General features: G+C 40.7%; 2 protein-coding genes across 6 annotated transcripts in view; both read right to left on the bottom strand.

Moving 5' to 3' along the window:
* DDX46 (DEAD-box helicase 46) overlaps positions 1–4,796 on the bottom strand; it is a 34,932-nt gene extending 30,136 nt beyond the window's left edge. For 2 of the 4 annotated variants that reach the window (XM_028718068.2, XM_028718069.2), the window contains exons 1-4: positions 4,646–4,795; positions 2,445–2,477; positions 1,059–1,247; positions 614–754 (exon numbers count right to left, since the gene is read on the bottom strand). In XM_028718068.2, the coding sequence (XP_028573901.1) occupies positions 614–754; positions 1,059–1,247; positions 2,445–2,477; positions 4,646–4,662 (380 nt within the window). In that variant the 5' untranslated portion in view covers positions 4,663–4,795. Of the gene's footprint in view, positions 1–613; positions 782–1,058; positions 1,248–2,444; positions 2,478–4,645 lie in introns of all 4 variants that reach the window. The other 2 variants (XM_028718067.2, XM_028718066.2) reach the window with 2 other exon arrangements.
* A 2,779-nt stretch (positions 4,797–7,575) lies between these two features.
* CAMLG (calcium modulating ligand) lies at positions 7,576–17,363 on the bottom strand. 2 transcript variants are annotated; one of them, XM_077924536.1, is made up of 4 exons: positions 16,933–17,363; positions 13,242–13,693; positions 11,904–11,939; positions 7,576–10,835 (listed from the first exon to the last, which is right to left on the bottom strand). In XM_077924536.1, exons 1-4 carry the CDS (start codon positions 17,222–17,224, stop codon positions 10,653–10,655), a joined length of 963 nt encoding a protein of 320 aa, XP_077780662.1. In that variant the 5' UTR covers positions 17,225–17,363; the 3' UTR covers positions 7,576–10,652. The 2 variants fall into 2 exon arrangements, with proteins under 2 accessions (XP_077780662.1, XP_028573898.2); XM_028718065.2 differs by having other exon boundaries at positions 11,904–11,969; positions 16,933–17,334.
* Positions 17,364–20,073: the final 2,710 nt, after the last annotated feature.

Genomic DNA, 20,073 nt, shown 5'->3' with positions numbered 1-20,073 from the left:
ACTAATGGTTGCAGCAAAAGCATTAGAAATTCACTTGCAGTTCACACCAGGACAGAGGGAAGGGAGAAAAGAACTTATTTACTGGATACCATACAGAAGCAATTAGGCATATTTCCCCAATGCTCTTCCCTAATCACTTCATTTACTCACTTGTTTCTTCATATTCAATCTCTTGTCCCTATTCACAAACTCAATACAATCCTCCTTATTTTTTATTCTACCATGCTTATCTCCATGCCTTCCTATATGTTGCTCTCTACCCAGGGACATGCTTCTCTCATTGGTATTTATTACAGAGGTTTTTTTCCTTCCCAAAGTCACAGAACAGGTAGCTGTAACTCCCGCATCACATTATCAGAGATGCTCCAATGTCACCATCACCACTTCACAGCACACACAATGAAACACTTCCCCCCCTGGATTCCCCCCCTAATCTTCAAATGAGCTGTACTGATGACAGGTTACCGCTCTGTGTATATGCTTAATTCATGGTTATCCAGAGTAAGTTCAAACTTTCTTATGACTTGTCTATAGAAAGTTGACCATAATTACAGCTATTCTATTAAAGTATTCAAATATTTATCAAAATGGCATGCATTAGTATGTCAATTACCTGTTTTCTACTTTCTTGTTCTTGCCAGGGCTAGAAGATCGGGACCGTCGCCCTCTACTTCGGCTTCTGGATCTTCTTCTTTCTCGACTGCGTGATCGCCTCCTCTCTCTGCTCCGTTCCCGCTCTCTGCTTCGTGAACGCCTACGCACAAGCAGATTTTGGGTAATACTGTGTAAACAAAATATTATTTCTAGTTTAATCATTAAAAAGAGAGATAGTAGAAAATATTCATTAGTAATCTAAAAAAGATTTCATTAGTAATCTAAAAAGAAAACAGGACAAGCATTAATACCAATGATTACAGCTTTTCAAGGAAAATGACCAACTGAGAACACTTCCTACTGGACACATCTTCTAGTTAGAGGCAACCTCTTTCCCCAGAAAACACCCAGTATCTCCCAGGGGAGGAATGTTTTAATAAGTTATTTAATTTTCCTTTGCTTACCTCACACGCTTTCGATCACGTGACCGAGATCTCCTCTTGTCCCTGCTCCGTGATCTTTCACGCCTACGTTCTCTGTCCCTGCTTCTAGAACGTCTATCATCTCCACGTTTTGCTCTTTTGTCAGATGGAGAGCGACTCTTAGAACGGCTACCAGAACGCCCTCGTGATGAGGAGCGCTTCCGATAATGCCTGTGGTAGCAACAGAATGGTCAAGATATACAACAGCAAAATTGGAGTTTAGCATACACAATCACAGATGTTTTCAAAGAATACAATCTTTAGAGCTTTTAAAAAGGTTAAAAATTAGCTCTTGACTTATCTTCACATGCTGGACAAGGATTGAGGAGACACAGCTACAAATCCCCCATGCATAGGGGTCATCTTATACATGGGGGTGTGTTATACACGGGAAAATATGGTAAATAAGATAAAAATTCAGAACTCATAAGAGGGGCTGACAATGTCATTTTGGTTCTTCGAGTTCTATTATTTTGTACTTAAAGTATTTCCTTTTCAAATGGAAGCATGGCTCAAGGCAAAGAAGCACAACAATAATAGAAGGAAAGCAGTTTAGGAATTAATAAAACAGCGAGTAAAAGCAAAAATAAATGATATACTAACATACTGTGAACCATTTCCAGGCAACTAACTATTAACACTGTTAATTTCTAGGGCTGTAATGTCACGTAGATTATAAATTAGAAGATAACATTATCTAGTTGTTGGCAGCTTGATCAAGCAATCCAATCTCTGGATAATTGTATGCTCAGCCCCTAAATTACAATGGGACAGCCATTCATTTCTGCATTGCCTATTGTTTAATTTTGAGATGGGGTAGAGAAATAATAGAGTAGAAACAGTAGTATTTTTATGCCCAAAATGTTAAGAATTGTACTTTCCTTCTACCATATATCATAAATTAGAAGTATTGTGTTAATATCCAAAATACATGCCAAACATTCTCAAGAGAGCCACTAGCTCCCTATAACACAGTTAAGGCTGCTAAGCAAACCATACCAAGAAAATCAAACATAGGGTGAAAAGAGTAAAGTATTACTTAAAACACTACAACCTAAATAAATATCTTGCTAAAACCTTTTGTGGAACTGAAAATATAGAAAAATTAAAGAACTGTATCTTGTAGTACTATGAAAAACCGGCAGGTCCCAGCACTGTTTTCTTCCTTTGCAACAAATGCACTTCATCTTGAGCAGGAAGAACCCACAGACGTTAGAAAAGAATAGGGGCCCTGTGAATATCCAAATTGGGCCCCATACAGATATACTGAAAAAGGATGAGAACTTTACTAATACAATCATTAACATAGTCCATCTGAGCTTAGAAAGTGTGAGATCAAAAACTATTATTTTAAATAGGGTAACTCACTGTTTTTGTTTGGACACCTGTTGCTTTGTTGATCTAAGGAAATGAGAGAGATTAAGATAAGCAAGATGAAACATTCTACTAAACCAGCATGAAACCTTTCACACTATGTGACATAAATGGTCCAGACTCATGAAATACTGGGATTTTCCCTAATGTCATGAAACCATATGTTACTGTGAAAGTCATTACAAGCTTATTACATAAGTCTTCAAATCATGTTCCATTTGGTCCAAGAAGCATTACATTGGCTTTTAAGAAATGGCTAATATGGGAATCCATTTGCCTTGAGGCCAGGCTTCACCTGTACAAGACAACCAATCTGTAGAAGTTGTTCCAAGAGAATTAATAATTTCCAGGGCAAACCATAGGGATGTTGGAAAAGAGAGAGGTCCAAATTTTATAAAAATTGTCAGTAATCAGCTATGAATTCCCAAGCACAAAATACACACATTGTCCATTAAAACATATACACATACATATATGCATACCCACACTATTTCAATTCAACATACATGCAGGTAGAGACACAATCACCTGTTGTATGTTTTTTTTTAGTATGGAACACAGTTAAAAACACACACATGCACAATTCATACTTGTTGGATAATGTGCATTTTAAACTCATGGAGTGGGATTCACCTAATGAGGCTTTCCCCCTGGACCCACCCCCCAATTAGCTTAAGGGGAGTCAGGAGAACCTCCAGAACAGTGTCCAGGTGAAAGAGGGGATATCATTCTGTCTGGTGATGGTTGTGCAGATGGAACGTTTGTCAAATAGTACAATACTGAATTTTACTTAGGTATTCATGTCCACGTACTACAACAAAAATCATAAGAAGCAGCCTTGTGTTATTGTTACTGGTTCAGTGAACAGTCCGAAAGCCTCAAAGGGTGTAATGATGTTAAGCAGGGATGGGTTAGATCAGTGCCTGACAGACTACTGTGGGCCCCACAAAAGTTGCCCTGAGCTTCCTAAAATAAGAATGAGATATAACCAAGAAAAATAAAAATACGCAATCTGCCAAGTCACTATTAAGACTCTCTCTACAAATTATTTTGGATCAGGTATGCTACAACCATTCATTGCTAGCCTCGGTTCAGCCTAGCTACCATAAACCTGCGCTGCAAATCTGTTTCATCCCAATATTGATTAACAGCAGTAACAGTGGCAGCTAATGACATATTGAACTTTTTTAAAAAAAGAACAAAGTTGACCTTGCCAGAGGGCCTTCTCAATAGTGGTGCCCACCCTGTGGAACGCCCTCCTATCAGATGTCAAAGAAATAAACGGCTATATGACATTTAGAAGACATCCGAAGGCAGCCCTGTTTAGGGAAGTTTTTAATGACTGATGTTTTCATATATTTTAAATTTTTTGTTGGAAGCAGCCCAGAGTGGCTGGGGAAACCCAGCCAAATAGGAGGGGTAGAAATAATAGATGATGATGATGATGATGATTGTGCACTCTTAAAGTCTAGGTTCTTGGTCTGCTAGAACCTCTCTCATAACAGTCACATCGAGTTTGTTGTTTATAACTACAGGTCATCCCAATTTACAGAGGATTATGACCAGTCTGGATAACTAATGGCCTGGTACAGGTGAGAAGCAGCAACAAATTAGAAATTAATAAGCAGAGAGGAGCTATCATTTTGCATATTTTATTACAATTGAGTAGAACTGATCTCATGGACATCAAAATTAATCCAACCTTGTATGGCAAATATGTGGCATTGCCCTTTCTGGATGAAATTCACATTTCATCTGTTGGGTCGTTGAAGCTACTGCTATCGACCCCTGGCCTGGGGATGAGGTGGGCTCAAAAACAGGGACAGAAACATTCCTGTCCAGGGGTGGGCTGGGAAAAAAGGATGGCCATCAGCCGCCTCAAACACATAACAGAGCGAAAAACTGCCCTGATGATGCCCCGTCTAAAGTTGTAAATCACTATTATATAGAAATATCATGACGGACTCTATGAAAGTGTCTGAAATAAAGTCCCGGCCCGTTTGGCAGTTGCGACACTCGCGACGGCGAGAAGCTCGTGGAGAACCTCGCGACCCCCGAACGGCCTTCCTTCCGCGCGGCTCCCCCTGAGGCGGCCCCGCGAAGGGCCTCCCCGAGGGGCCGGCCACTTTTGTCCCGTGCGGAAAGGCCACCGCGGGCAGGGCCCGACCCGCTCCCGCAAAGGCCTCCCGGCTCACCTGGACTCGCGACCCATAGCGGCCTCTTCCTCCTCCTTCCTGACTTGATCCCTCAAGGCTTAGCGGCGGCAGCAGCAGCAGCAGCCATTTCCGAAGGAATAAGCGAAGCGGAAATGAACCGCGCTACGCAGAAAGCGGAAGGAAGGGGCCGTCACCCGCCTTTCCGCCAGCCGGGCACAGCGACCCCTAGCGTCCGGAGGGCCGAGCTTTCACAGGCTCTGGCCGGGACCTTCCTCTCTGCTGCGTGTTTGTGTGGAAGAGGCGTGATGAGATCGCAAGAAGAGTCCCTTCTGGATGGGTCCCAAAGCCCATCTAGTCCAACATCTCGTTCTCATAGTGACCAGACGGATGTCCATGGCAAGCTGATGTTCAACGTATGGATTGTAATTGCGCAAATTGTAATCTCTTCTGTAATGGACGGTGCTGAGCTAGGAGACACGTTCCATTTACCAGCTGCTTCGTGATGTTTGCATTTAATACTGACTTGTCTGTGATTCCGTTCTGATTTCTAAGCCACCTTGATATAAAATAAAATTGACCAATTCTCTTTTTAGCTACAATACGGTTTGATGCCAGAGACAGAAAATGCGGGTGTTACCTCCAGGAAAACAGTAAAGCAATGCACCCAATAAATTTATAACGTATTTAATGCATTGGTCTTCAGCTGGTGAGGAGGGACACACTATCATGGCCTGATCCAAGTTGGGTTGCAAAAGCAGCACTACCACCCCAGAAATTAAGAAAATCTTACCCAAAATGTATGCCTGGGTGCTGGGTTGGAAAAAGCTGAAGGCAATTGCTTCAATGCCCTGTGTACAACTAGTATTAATATTAACATACACAAATACCCAAAACTAGCTAATATGATGCGATAGCAAATACTTCCTACTTACAACTTGGATTCATGTCTAACACAGACCAGGTATGCCACTATTTATCTTAATGGAGATGGTAAGAGTATTGCTATAGGATTGGGTGGCTGGTTTGGCTAATGCCTGTGGATCCCAGCCAAGTCTGTAATTTTTTTTATCTATAAGACTGTAGTCTGTGGTAGAAGGAACTGCTGAACTGGCCAAACCAGTTTGTTTTTTTTAAGTTAACAGCCTAGCTGGGCTGCTAAGCACCTATTTGTTACAAGAATAGAGAGTTGGCCATGCTGCAATAGGAACAAGAAGCTAATGGTGCTTCCAGGAAGAGAGATGACATATTGTAAGTAGGAGACTAGCCAAGAGCTAGTCACAATTTTTAGTCTGGGCTGAAGCTGCAAAAAAACAGGAGGCCTGACTTTCCCTGTGTGCTTAATCCAGAGCTATGGGTTTGGAGATCTCCCTATAAACTAGGGAAGCAAGATCTATAAACTAAGGAAGCAAGTTTATAAACTAGGGAAGCAAGATCTATTCATGTGTTAATGCCCTGTTTAGTGAAATGTTTGATGTTTTATTGTGCTTTTGATTCTGTTAGGAGCCACCCAGAGTGGCTGGGGAAACCCAGACAGGTGGGCAGGGTATAAATAATAAGTTGTTATTTTGTTATACTAAATCATATATCCTAAAATCACCAGTCTCCAGTGACCTTCACTCCAAGGAAACTGAATTGAGGTGTGTGCAACAGTATTACAGTGAGCAGAATCATGGGATGAGGAGACCTGGGATAGCAAGTTCTTTAATTGTATGGAATTATTGCTATTTCATGCCGCTTTCAGTGACCTTAAATGCGGAGACATGCTACATCAATCTGCTTTAATTCGTGTGTCTATAGATATACTTTTTTAACACAGTCACTGCCTAAGCATCTTACAAATATGCTAAGATGCTCCAGTACACCATGTGACTAATGGATGTAGATATAAATAAATAAAACAAACCACCAAATCTGGATAGAGACTGGACAACTGTTGACCTAGTAGTAGTGCATTGGTATAAGCTAAAGGTACCCCTGCCCGTACGGGCCAGTCTTGACAGACTCTAGGGTTGTGCGCTCATCTCACTCTAGAGGCCGGGAGCCAGCGCTGTCCGCAGACACTTCCGGGTCACGTGGCCAGCATGACGAAGCTGCTCCGGCGAATCGGCACCAGAGCAGCACACGGAACGCCGTTTACCTTCCCGCTAGAAAGCGGTACCTATTTATCTACTTGCACTTAATTGTGCTTTCGAACTGCTAGGTGGGCAGGAGCTGGGACCGAACGACGGGAGCTCACCCCACCGCGGGGATTCGAACCGCTGACCATGCGGTCGGCAAGTCCTAGGCACTGAGGTTTTACCCACAGCGCCACCCGCGTCCCTGTGCATTGGTATAGCCTACAGTAAAAAGCTACTTCGTGGTCATGATGGAACTGGGTGGGTGAGATGGGAGCAGGATTGGCAGAGAAGCATGCTCAGTTTGTTAGTATGACAAAGGGTGAAATAATCTTCCTTTTTTACAGATGTCCAAAAACAGTGTTCCGTAGTGCTCCAGATGTTCTTTCAGGGTGGAATTGCACAGTACAGTACCACAGTGTACATTTTTCACAATTGTAAATAGAAATATGACATTTCTTTAATTCTCTCATTAGTTCCTGTGCTAATTTTTCTAGAAGGGTGACATGCAATGCTTGTTGCTACCAGCTGTTCAGCATAACTCCCATTCTGGTCTTTCTACACATTATTGTCCTTGTTCAGCTGGCAGATGGCATGTTGCTATTGTAATGTGTAAACAGATTCAACAGAGCTAACTGCAGTGTTTAATTCTTTACTTTCTAAATCATGCTTGTCCATAAGTTAAATGAACATATATTCTATAGTTGGAAATGAAAATAACATTGGAAATATATTAGTAAAACACTTGACAACCCAAGTAGTCTTTAAAAATGAATTACAAAGGCATGCCAACAAATAAATGGTTAACAGACTTCATAGAAGCAGTCTAGAAATAATTACACTGGAGGACATACATGACCACATGAGGTTTATTGGATTTTGCAAAATGAGGTTTTTGCAAAAGGAACCACATACAAAACATCTTTTTACTATTCACCTGCTATCCCACCCTATACATCACTTTTCATAGCGGAAGTGGGCAATATGGGAAAATTCTATATTCTACCCATTAAATTTTAGACTTGATACTGATTTATCACTGTTGAAAAGTCCAGCTTGGCAAATATGAATTAAAGAAATTCAGAAACACAAGCTGAAAGGTGTTTTAATGGTTAAGTCTATCAGCTTTCTGAAACTATTAGTTGGGAATGATGAAAACTTCAAAGCATTTTGAAGGTGTGACGCAGATACAGTATTTCTGCAACAGTCACTCCTTACAGATAGAATTATTAATGCCAGCTCAATTTCAGCCCTCACTTGCAAAGCAATTGTTCTGAATCTTTTGTATTACATCCATTAGCTTCAAACAGAACCTTTCAACATGTTGACAGACATATAGTCAGACCTTAACATATACAATTAGATGCTGAGAGTTTATCGTAGTGCAAAGTCTACTGAACACAATAGAATATATCATGGCCCGATTCTAGAGAGGAAAGAAATACATGCCCAGGAAAGAACTCAGATACAAACAGGGCTTTGCTTGCTGTTTTTGCCACAACAGTTCCTACTGCTAAAGAGTAAAGTTGGTTTTTTAAACTGAGCAGAATCATGTCTTCAGCGCGGGGAACTGCCATGGCAAACGCCTCCAAGTGCACAGATGTCTCCAGTGCATCCATATTTACTCTAAAAACTCTTTTCTTCATATAACAGATACAATTAGAACAATGAAACTTGGGTCAATGAATGCAGTATTAAAACTGTAACGGAGGAAAGAAGCAAAATAAGGAAAACAGCTTATTTTGATTATTCAAAACAAAAACAAAGAAGTGACCGCCTCTAAAAAGAGAAGCTACATTAGCCTCTATAATCACAGAATGATTTCAGTAACTTAGGGGATCACAGCTACATGGGTAACACCTATCATTTACGATGGCCACTGTACCTCCAGAACATTTAATCCCATTAATTCTTAAGGTCCCAGGCAAATATCCATTCATCCTTCAGCATAAAGGGAACTATTACATAATAGCCTGATTTCTCCCAGCCTAATTTCTCACTGAATACCTAAGCCTGGTGCCAATTACTTGTCAGGGTGGCAGGTTCAGAAGTGAACCAGGGATCGCAAACATTGCACACAGCACTGAAGCAGAGCAGAGAAAGATGGGGAGGGAGAAAGGAAGGTTGGGTGTGCATGCTCTCTTAATCTGGGCTTCCTCTGAACCAGCCTTTAAATATTATAGGGTTCTTAATTTATTTTTCTTTATTTTTTAGTAATAAAATCTGTTTTTAATGGTAAACAACAATTGTGATTTACTGAAGGAACTTAACTCTAAATAAATAAATAAATATGAAGGACCACCAGCTAAAACCAAGTAAAGACTTGTTTTATGGTACTGACCAATAGAACGGAATCTTTCAGAAATGAACCAATCAAGAGCATTTACCTAGAATTGCCCTAATGGTTTTGATGGAAGACGCTTCAAGTATCTGTTTCAGATGGGTTATAAAAACTTACTTGTGAGTCAGCATTCCCATGTGAAATGAACATGTAAGCAACTGTACAAACTAATAATTTGATTAAAATTATGGTTAAAATCTGGTCTGTACTCATACAAGTCACATTTCCCCCCTGCTACTGATAAATGTAATGATCCCTTGAATGTCCAGACAGAAGAGGCTGGACTCCACATGCAATATTCTTGCAACGGAAGATATAGGAAATAGGAAGCAGAAACCTGTGTTAGTTTACACTACAATGAACAAAAAATAGCACTTGTCAAGTCAGAGGAATGAGCAAAACTTGTGAGATTTTTAGGTACGAAAGTATAGTTACCCAAGAGAGCAGCTTTTAAATCTGCACTAATGCTGTATATCGCATTAGATCATGTAAACACAAGTAATTAAGATTCCTAGTCTGGTTAAAAAAAAGATAACAGGCAATATCCAATGGAAGTCAAACTCAAGAGTAGGCTAACTGAAATGAAGGACTAAAATCCACTGATTTTAATGAGTCTACTTTGAGTAAGATTAATGTTTGATATCACCCAATGAATGCTTAATGGGAACACATAAAGAAGTTGAATTTCACTGCTTCGTCTTAGCTCTTGCATTCACATCCTAAAATCAAACCTCCCTAACTACAAGAAAACAAAGAGAATACTACCCCGTTTAAGGAAGACATAAAATGATGACTTATATCCAGCCTAATTCTATTGTAGAATCAATCTTGGCGCTGGCAGTATTTTGGTAAGACTATCCTGACTGCTAAAATGCATGAATTGAGGGATATAAGCTAATAAAATAGGATATTCCTATGATAAGCTTGTATTCAGAGCATTCCTTCCATGAACAGAAAGATCCATTTGGAGGAAAAACAGAGACCCATCAGAGACTCCTGCTGGGAAAAGGGAGAGGGGAACAATTTTTCTGATCTCCATTTCCTCCTGTGTCACCCCCGCAAGTTCTGGAGAATCCCCGGACCTCTGGTATAGGAGGAACACAAAAATCACCTCCCCTACCTTTCCTCCAGCAGGAGAGTCTGATGAGTTGAGTTTTGCTCATGGAATCCTTGGATTCACCCATAAAGACTAACATAATTCTATTCAAGTAGGAGACCTCAGCTGCACTGTGCTCTCAAATCATAGAGCCAAAGGGAAAGGTTACAGTTTCAGGGTGATTCCTTTTAACTGGGGTGGTGGACAGAAAGGACACATTTCAGTTTTACAGAAAGGTGTGTCATTGGACCATTGACCAATATTTGCATTTGACCGTCCATATCTGAGATCACTCTGCACTGTACTCAAAATCTACCAATTCAGCTTCAAAGCTGGGACTTCAAAGCTCTTCCCTATCAAAGTATGTTTAAGCTGCACTGAACCAAGTATTGGATATAGGGTTAACACTGTTTATATATCCAGAGGCATGTATGAATCAAGAGTGATGCAGTCCAGCTGAAGTATTACACCAGGTTCCACAGCTATCATGGCACTTCAGGAACCAAAAAACACAAGCAGTTCATGGCAGAAGATGAAAGTAAAGAAATAGACACAAAGGTCTGTAAAAACATCCCCCATTTTGCTGTAAGTGTCCATGGAACGACTAATCACTTCTGCAGGGATCCCAGACAGTAAAAGAGCAGCAGTCAATACCGTGGTCTTCGTTTTCTTTTCACTCTGTTTAAGAAATAAAAATTACTTCGTTTTTCACAGCTTTCATCTTTAAGCACCTTACCAGAGCTTTAATACATTTATTTTTATTTTTATTAGGTATTTTGTGGTTTTATAACTTGATTTTATTCTGTGAACTGCCCTGAGGCCCCCGGGTATAGGGAGGTATATACATTCTAATAATAATAAGAATAAGAATAAGAATAAGAATAAGAATACATTTCATAATGTTACCTAATATTTTACCATACACTTCTCAAAGTGCATTTAAAAATGCATCTCAAAGGTATTTTCCTGTAATCTTGGTTGCTTGTTTCTATTATGATGAGCTCTTTCTGTTCACAAATAGCAGCTGGAGCTATTCTCTTACATTCATCAGGCAAGGGCAGAGGCTACAGTGATGAAGTAATGACTTTGGGACCTGGAAACGGTGTTATCACACTGGAAATTGTTCCTTTCTTCAAAGTTCCATTACATTCGCTTGCCAGTTGTCTATACTAAAAGGGACTTTTGTCCACTAATTGTTACTTAATAAGTCCCTTGTCATCCACATTTGGTAATTCTCATGTTTCACTCAATACAACTGTCACAAAAACAATGATGACAGCAAAGGAAAGTTAGCTGAAAACGTCACCAGTTTGAAAGAAAAGTAAGATATTTGATCAATACACTAAAAGGTGAGAAGAAGACATGAGGCTGTGCATCAATCCCTGGGCAAAAATGTAAAGCAAAGGGGACAGAAACCTCATGCCCAGGGCTACAAATTCAAGGCCTTTAAAATTTACTCAGAAGTAAGGTATTCTAAATTTGAATGTAACTTACACCCATGAAGATCCTCAGTACTGAAGAGTTTATGCATTGTCTCTGTAGCTGACTACTCTCAAGTATTCAAAATGTATGTACACAAAATGCAAACAATTGCTGATAAACCTAAATTAGCATTGTACTGTATTGTCATTATCTGCTATACTGCATAAAAGCTAAGAAAATTCTAACACGGAGCTTTCTCCATCATATCTTTTTTTAAGTTAACACATTTTGATAATCCGTTTATCCTTAAAAAAAAGGTCTTACCTTTGGGAAATATTTCGACAACCCCATGTATGCAAGCTGTAAGGTAAGAAATGGAGCAAATATTGACTGTGGGGGGGAAAAACAAAGAAGTTAAATGAAACAGAAGGTAGTAACAAGAAATTCACATTGCTACATTATTTCAAGGAAATAGTCTATGAAGTGTTTCAGCCAATTGATTGGAAAATATAGAGAAGAGAACCAAATTTCAAAGCACCACTGTCAAAACAGACTGAATTTATATTTAAGGAAGATCCAGAGAAGTCACTAACATATATCTAACGTACTGGTACAGACCTATAGGGTTAGAGTACTATAGTAATGTCTAGAAACATGTCCATTCAAAAAGTCCCCAAGGAAAACTTTCATATGAATCATTCAGTAAATAATCATCCTTGCACATAATTAAACAATAACATTCAAATTTCTTTTGAATAATTTAAAGCCACTTGATAGTAGCAATGATTAGGCATTGCACTTTATATAGTTAGGAGATGCTTTTCTGCTGATGACCCAGTTCCCATAAAAATGAGCCTGGGAATCTCGAAATGGTTTGGATAGTTTTGTATGATTTTTGACAGATTAAGTAATTTAAGATAGCAGTCTTCTTCATTTTTGATGTCTAGAAATTTGTGTCCATATCTTGCCAACTTGATCTCAGTCCTAAAATCAGATGGTTACATCTTCCTTAGGGGTTCTGGTGGCAAGAAAACTTTAGCCCAATTGCTTTGGAGAGGCTGCTTCATGTGATCAGCTCACAACAGGATTAAGACAAGGTGAAAGCTAGGCATAATTTGTAGTTAAGCTTCATGCATAAGGCCACGTTTGCTCCACTATTAAATGTTATCACTGGCTAGTAAATTGTCAGCTGTGTTTTAGCACACAGTAGTCAGCAGTATTTGGCACAGCCTGAAAAGCAAACAACACTGCTGGCAATCCTAGGCTTCCAGGACTACTCATAGCTTAATTATTGTCAATACAGAAGAGCACCAAAGTACAGTAATTTCTTGATGCTTTTGCTAGGGCAGGGCTTACAATTTCTTGTGGTTCCGATCCTCTTGCCAAACACCATGTGTCTTAAAATAATCATTGCTCAATCATCCCTACTTAGGGCAAGCCACTGTTGAAGAGTGGACAGAATTATGGATTTGGGCCTAAATCCAAATCTCTACTTAGCTATGAACTTGATGGGTGGGCCTAGGGAAAGTTATTACTTTTCTCAGCATAAATTCCTTATCTGTCAAATGCAAATTCCACGGTCAAACTTTCTGGGCTAATCAGTAAGGCAACCGGGTCAAATAAACAAGAAGTACTAAGTTATTTAGACTTTTCTTTACTCACCAGGTATTTGCAGACAAAAGCTCTAACTCCAATGGCAAGTAGCGCACACCCCACTAACCTAAAAATACGGAAGGAATCAAATTCCTCCACCACATTTCCATTCTCCTGGCTTGGCTTCTCACTGATAAGTTGGTTTCTTAGCTTCATCGCTTCATCAAACCTCGAGAGATACTGGTCTAAGCCGTGGCGAGGTGCTCTCTGCGGAACCTCCATCAGATCCCCTCTGCTGCGCTGTCGGAGCTCGCCAGTGCCATCATTTCCAACCTCGGGAGTTATACTAAACAAGTCCTTTTTCTCTCCCTTGTGCTCTGTTGCACTGCTTGCGTGGTCAGCTGTTCCTGCCAAACTGCAAACAGTGTCGCCTAGCACAACCCGTTTGGAAACAGGAGTGGGAAGGGTGCTTGGCTTATCTTGTTCCAGCTGAAGTTTTGATTCTGAATGGCTGTCATCATCTAAAGAGGAGGTAAAAAAGAAAAGAGTCACTATGCTAAATATTGTAGGTTACTCTACAAGACGTAGGCTAGTAGTCTTCCATGTTTTCAAACCTGGGACCCACTTTAAACCAAAACATGCATCTGGGGAACATTTTCTTCTTCTTTTTTTTAACCATATATTTGTACAGCGGTAGGGCTGCTGTTGTGACCATCTGAGATCAGGTCATAAACTGGTAGTGGATCCCTACAGACTAAGGTCCTAGGCCATGCAGCTGTGGAACTAAGAGAACTGTAAGGAAAACAGGGGTCAAACAAGAATGGCATATACTTTTCACATTGAGCCTAATAACACTCCCCCTTCCTGCCCCAGCTAAATACCTGCTGGTATGTCCTGAGAGTCATAAGGCAAAGGGGTAGGGCATAATTTTATTAAATAAATAAAAATAAAGCATAATGCCATTTCAAAAAGATACTAAGAGTTGGTGCCTTTTCCCTTGCATACCTCAGCCTACAAAACAGCTCCCTTCAAAAGGACACAGGACAAGTTACTTGTTGGCTTTTGAAAGAAACACAAGGACTAGTCGTTCAGTGGTAATTTTAAAAAAGATTGCGCTGCTTGTGTTTTATTGCTGGTTTAATTTTCATACTATGTGGACAGCAGGAGATTTTTTTTAAAAGTCAGATAGAAGCAACTTTCACAATCAGAGCTCATGTCTCCACCTAATTTGGGGGGGATCCCCTCTCCCACCTTCATCCCCCTGCACTACAGCCCACTCCAACCAAAAGTATTCCCTAATCCTCAAGAGCAGATTTTCATGAAGCTAGAGTGGTTACTTCTACCAACTCCATTCCATGTGCTTTCCTCTGGTTCCATTCCAGTTACAGTAGTTTATCGACGCCAAATAACCAAATAATAAATTTTCCACACATATTTTCTTCCTGAGTCAAATAGATTGATTGCAGAGAGACTTTTTGCCAAAGCTCTTTAAATAACTCATTTTGCATATAACAGTGGTTTGGAGAGAAACAAGTCATACCAAGATGGATTTGTGACTACAAACTGTAGAAGGAAGAACAAAAGTACAAACCAGAAATGCAATCTTTAATCTTTTAAAAGTGTAAACATTTCATGCCTATTTTTTCCAAGAACTGTGACAGAATAATTAAAAACACCATTCTATAGGCTTTCCAAAACTGCTTTATAGCACACATAAGAAAAGTCACAAAGCCTGCCAAGGAGAAAGCTGACCATAATGGGTTAGTTTGGACAGAACACTAACCCACAGTTTAGCGTTGCAAAAGCAAGTCTATCTTTCTCCCAGGCTCACATGCTTTCACCCAACCTCTCCCAGAGCTTTCCATTTTTCATTAGTCACAGCTTCTCATGTCATCCAAGCTCAGTCAAACTGTGTTAAGATAGTTAACCATAGTTAAGATTAGCCATAGTTCAGGGTTTGGACAGCAAACTAAAGTGGTTAATCTAAAATGAAGCATCTGTTCCCCTTAGTGTTGACCAGGAAGAAGAGAAGGAAGGAGGGCATGTTTGTGGGGAGGAAGCAGTGCTAAACCCTCATTTAGCACAGGGGTGGCTGCCCCCCAGGCCAGCTTTGGTTTCCCCTAAAAAAAGCTCAACTAAAAAAAAAGTGGGTGTTCCTGCAACTCTTTTTCTAGAAAAAAATTACTGGTAATGGTGCTACAATGATAGAAAGCTGTAAACCTGATGGGGATGAAAATCACCCTCTCCCTGGACTTCACACCAATACCTTGAAGACCAAGAGTTGAGGGCAAAGTATACACATGCAAGTGTGCATGAGTGAGGGTATGGGGTGGCCACATCCAGTGCTGACCTGCAGCCTCTAGAGGTTTGGCCAATACTGAATATGACCCATGGGACAAAAAAGCTTTAGCAACACCTGGTTCAGGGACTCTTAAGTGCTTCAAGTTGTCATCTTTCTTCAGAGGATTACTAGCACCCTTAAACTAGAAAGAAACGATTTCAATCTCCAATATTTCAAACACACTAGAAGGAAGAGAATGGCACCAATACATACTGTGGAATCTCAGCTCTGAAAATATTAAAGCGTACTGTAAGGACACAGAAAGAATCAAAGCACGTAAACACCTGCAAGCTCTAATGATTTCCACAACTCTCTTCCTCCTCTTCTTGACCAAAAAGTACTAAAAAGCAGGAGCTACTGTACAGCTTCCCCACATAAGTGTTAAGTTACATTCTCTGCTTTTAAATGCAGCCAGAAGCACAGCACATTAATAAAACTATCTACATATTCAATAGGAAATCAAGGAACATGACAAAGATTTATTATGCAAGCAGTAGGCAAATCACCATGGTCTCAGTTCCACATTTAAAAATGGCAACACAAGGCAAACAAGTGTTACAAGTTATATTGTGAACTGGAAACATTATCTAAATGATAAATAACAGGAAAGAGACCAGTCAGCGTGTTATACTGGTTAGGGTTAAAGGAGTAGAAAGATTCAAATTCCTGTACTCTCAAAGTTCTCTCACATAAAGCTCTTGCGCAGTCAGACGCAAGCTTATTGCAAGGATACACCCACCCAGGGCTTCTTGGTGGTAATAGCTGTTTTAAACCCATATGTCATCCCAAAAAACTACCGTAATACATTGAGTGAATAAATAAGCAACAGGTGGGATAAAAACGATTCAGAGAATAGAATTATGGAAAAAAAATATTGATTTCATTCAGTAGTAAGTATTGAAATTATTCAGCATGGTTTGTTGGCACTTCCGTGTCAAATATAAGAGTGTTCAGCTTTCTCCATTGCAAATGGGAACACAAATCCTGAACGAAACACACTTCAATTTATAAATTGTGCATGATCTGTTCTTCCCAAAGGACGTAGAGGCAGGTGTGACCATTTTCAATGCTGAAACAGACACCCTTGGATCGCATGAAATAACTTGATTTATCTTCAAACAAAGCACCTTTACTGAAAAGGAGAGTAGGGGGGAAGCACCTCAAATAAGACGAATGCGATATATCGCTCGGGGTGGAGGGGCAGCGTCATTTTGAGCGATCAGGTTATCTTGTTAATATACGGACTATGTTATCCCATTGTTCGGGAAGGAGAGGAGGACTTGACGGGGAAAGAGGGGCGCGTGTCGAGCTCCCACCCCCGGCAAGGAAGGAAGGAGGTCGTTCATAAGTGCCCTGGCAAGGCAGGGGATGCCCAGCGCAGACAAAAACCGCCCCCCCAAAGCCACGCCCCGTCCTCACCCGCCTTTGGCCGGTGGAAGCCCATGATCCGGTTGATCCGATCCTCCGAGTTCATCAGCAGTTTCCTCCGGCGAATCTCGGCCCGGCGCTGAGAGGCCGTGAGTCCGGGGGCCATGGCCGAAGTCGTCTTAGGCCCCTCATGGCCGCCGCCGTCTCCTTCCAGAGGCTCCGTTTCCATCCCTAGCAGCACCGAGGCGGCGGCGGCAGCGAAAAGCCCTCGAGCTTCCTCTCCGCAGCAGGCACACAATGGGGAACGGCCAGGCCCCGCTGACAACCCTTCGCTAACGCGCATGCGCCGCCGCCGCCGCCATTTTAGGTACCGCCTCCAACCGGTGGGACGAGCGGCGCCATCTTGGATGCGGGTTGTGGGGACAGGCTTTTACTTGTAACCGCGAGAGCTTACGGCAAACCCCCTCGACGGGCTCGTAACCTGAGGCTGTTTTCGCTGGAGGATGGCGCCCTTCGCAAAGATGGCGAAAGCAGCCTCGCAAAGAAGTGCTTGCGCATGCGCGCTGGAGGGACAGGCATGTATGCAATGACCTCATACAGCAAAGGGTGGGTGTGTGTCACAATCGCTCCACGCTGTAGCATTTGTCCTAATGCAGGAGATGGTGGCATCTTCAAACCTGACTCTACAAATGTATTTGGTGGAGTGACACAGAAAAATACAACAGTTACTCGAGGAAATGTAGTCTGCAAATCCTATGCACTTGGGAGTAGGCACCGGAGGTCCACAATCGGATTTATTTTTGGAGTTAACATTTATTAGCCCAGCCTGATCTCGATTTATGAACGAACAACTGCCAACATCTATTGTATATCGATTTTTACTTTTGCCTTTCTCATTGAAACACAAATTTTAGTGTTTATTTTTTTCGTTTTTTAAACAGCCTTTGTTTTCTTTAAAGAAAAATCACCAGGCACCCATTTTGCTCCTTTAAAACTAATATTCCCTTTTAAGAAATTCTGAGCAACGTGCACCTTGTTTATGGAAACATATATTAAACAGAGCAGTAAGTACACACATACAAGGTTTTATCTCCCTCTCCTATCATGGGTGTCTAAAAACACCTGGATGTCTGGGGGACTTCTCTAAGATAAAAGCAGGAAGAGCTGTATTTAGTTAAGGAATCTAAGATTGTTCCAAGGCTCAAAGTGTAAACTGACTCAGCTATGCAATGCATACAAAGATATTTCACATGCACAAAATTACAAAATATACATTAATCTCTTTACTCTTTCACAACCCTAACAAAATCTAAAGCAGACCCGCCAGAATTTGGCATGTGAAATCATAAACATGAGCAGTTAAAATATAATAAAGTGTTCCTTGCTATGGAGTGTTAAAAATGACACTGTTAGAATTAAACCATGCTTTCTGTCATCTTGCTTGAAGTTCCAAACCTAAGAGCTGTTTTGCAAATAGACAAAGTGCTCTGATGGTAAGAGCTATTTGACAGTGGAACAGACTACCTGGGAAGGTGGTAGACCAAAACCTCAAATGTAGTAAGCAGGTTGGATGGCCATCTGTCAGGAATTCTTTAGCAGTGATTCCTGCATTGCAGGGAGCTGGACTCAATGACCCTTTGTGTCCCTTCCAACTCTACAATTCTGTACAGCCGTACCTCGGTTTAAGAACAGCCCTGTTTATGAACTATTCAGTTTATGAACTCCACAAAACCAGAAGTAGTGTCCCGGTTTGCGAACTTTACCTCACTCTAAGAACAGTGGAAGGGCCTCATTAGGGAAAGCACGCCTCGGTTTAAGAATGGACTTCTGGAACAGATTAAGTGCGTAAACCGAGGTACCACTGTACTAATAAACTTACTACAGCATCAGTCTTCCTAGTACTGTTAGGAGAAATATTTTTCTGTGGTTCATATTCTCCCTCCTCAGGCAGAACCATGAATTCCCTCTGCTTACAAAAAGACTAGCACATACACATTTACAGGAACACTTAACTACAACAGTGAAGTCATTTACAGACAGTGTCGTCAGATGGATAAAAGAAAAAAGTCTAGCAGGTGAGATCATTTGGTCCAGCTAATAACTTAGAAGTTAAAATATTAGTGCCCATTTCAAAACCCTACTGTTGCAATAAAACATGTCACACTTAGACACCTCTTCTGTGGCTTAAATTTGTTTTGTCAGACCTTTGTAATTGCAATATTTTGATTTAGAGATCACCATATTTTTGTCTGAATATAAAAGGGACTGCACCATTCTTACTGGAATTCTTGAAGGGTGATTTTAGAAGTTCTAAAGCCTTGTCAAGTAATTTGAGAAAGCGACTGTGTCATTGTGTTAATGTGTTCCAAAGATAACACAAAAAGACATACTCAGGCACCTTCCATTTAATTCCATGTGTTCCCATTCTACTTTCTTTCCACTGCTCTCTCAAAACCAATTAGGGGTTGTTTTTGTTTGCTGCACTCAGCACCCCCACCAGCAATCTCTGCATAAACACCCAAGTCTTCTACTCACACTTCTATGGTTACACAAGTAAGGAATGGTGTCGCATCCTGCTATGCTATTATAGACTGGTTGTTTCCTAAATGTAGAAATCCTTACAGCTAGAGGATAATATTCATGAATTGCATTAAACCTATGCTTTTCAATTAAACAAAAGACAGCAGTAGAGTCGTTATACATTAATTATAGGCATCAAATGGGTGCCAAGGATGTCATGACGTGTCTTTTTGTGGGGGTCATATATACCTGATAGTTTCTGGTTGTTTTTAAAGTTTTGGTGAAATATACCTTGCCATTGTAAATGCTCTTTCCTGAGATTTTGTCAGATTCATGCACCCCCAAATCTTATGCATGTTTACATTATATTCTGTGGCTGTAATCCAAATAAGCAAGCAGAGGATTACAGCATTAATATTTGTACAACATATGAAGCAATTATGCTTTTACTTGCCAATTTTTTTGTCCTTCATTCCTCCCCACCTTCTAAATAAGTGTTGTGCCAATGCCCATACCACCCCCTAAACAAACTTTTAGTTTTTCCTGGTGTGTGTGTGTTATATAATGAAGACATTTGCTTTTAAGCTCCTTTTTGTGCACTAATGACTCTCTACTTGTGAATAGGGTGGTAGGCAGTATCCTCATGGGTACACCAAGTCCAACAAAGGCATC

This window comes from Podarcis muralis, chromosome 2 (assembly GCF_964188315.1).
Source record: "Podarcis muralis chromosome 2, rPodMur119.hap1.1, whole genome shotgun sequence".
Taxonomy (NCBI): domain Eukaryota; kingdom Metazoa; phylum Chordata; class Lepidosauria; order Squamata; family Lacertidae; genus Podarcis; species Podarcis muralis.
This window is presented reverse-complemented; position numbering and strand designations above follow the sequence as displayed.

Excerpts from the sequence above, each read along its gene's own strand:
- CAMLG (XM_028718065.2), bottom strand. The coding sequence starts at position 17,224 with ATGCGCGTTAGCGAAGGGTTGTCAGCGGGGCCTGGCCGTTCCCCATTG. Across the intron at positions 13,694-16,932 it reads CTTCCACCGGCCAAAGGCGG|ATGATGACAGCCATTCAGAA; the intron begins GTGAGGACGGGG and ends CCTCCTCTTTAG. Across the intron at positions 10,836-11,903 it reads TGTCGAAATATTTCCCAAAG|AGTGAAAAGAAAACGAAGAC; the intron begins GTAAGACCTTTT and ends TTTCTTAAACAG.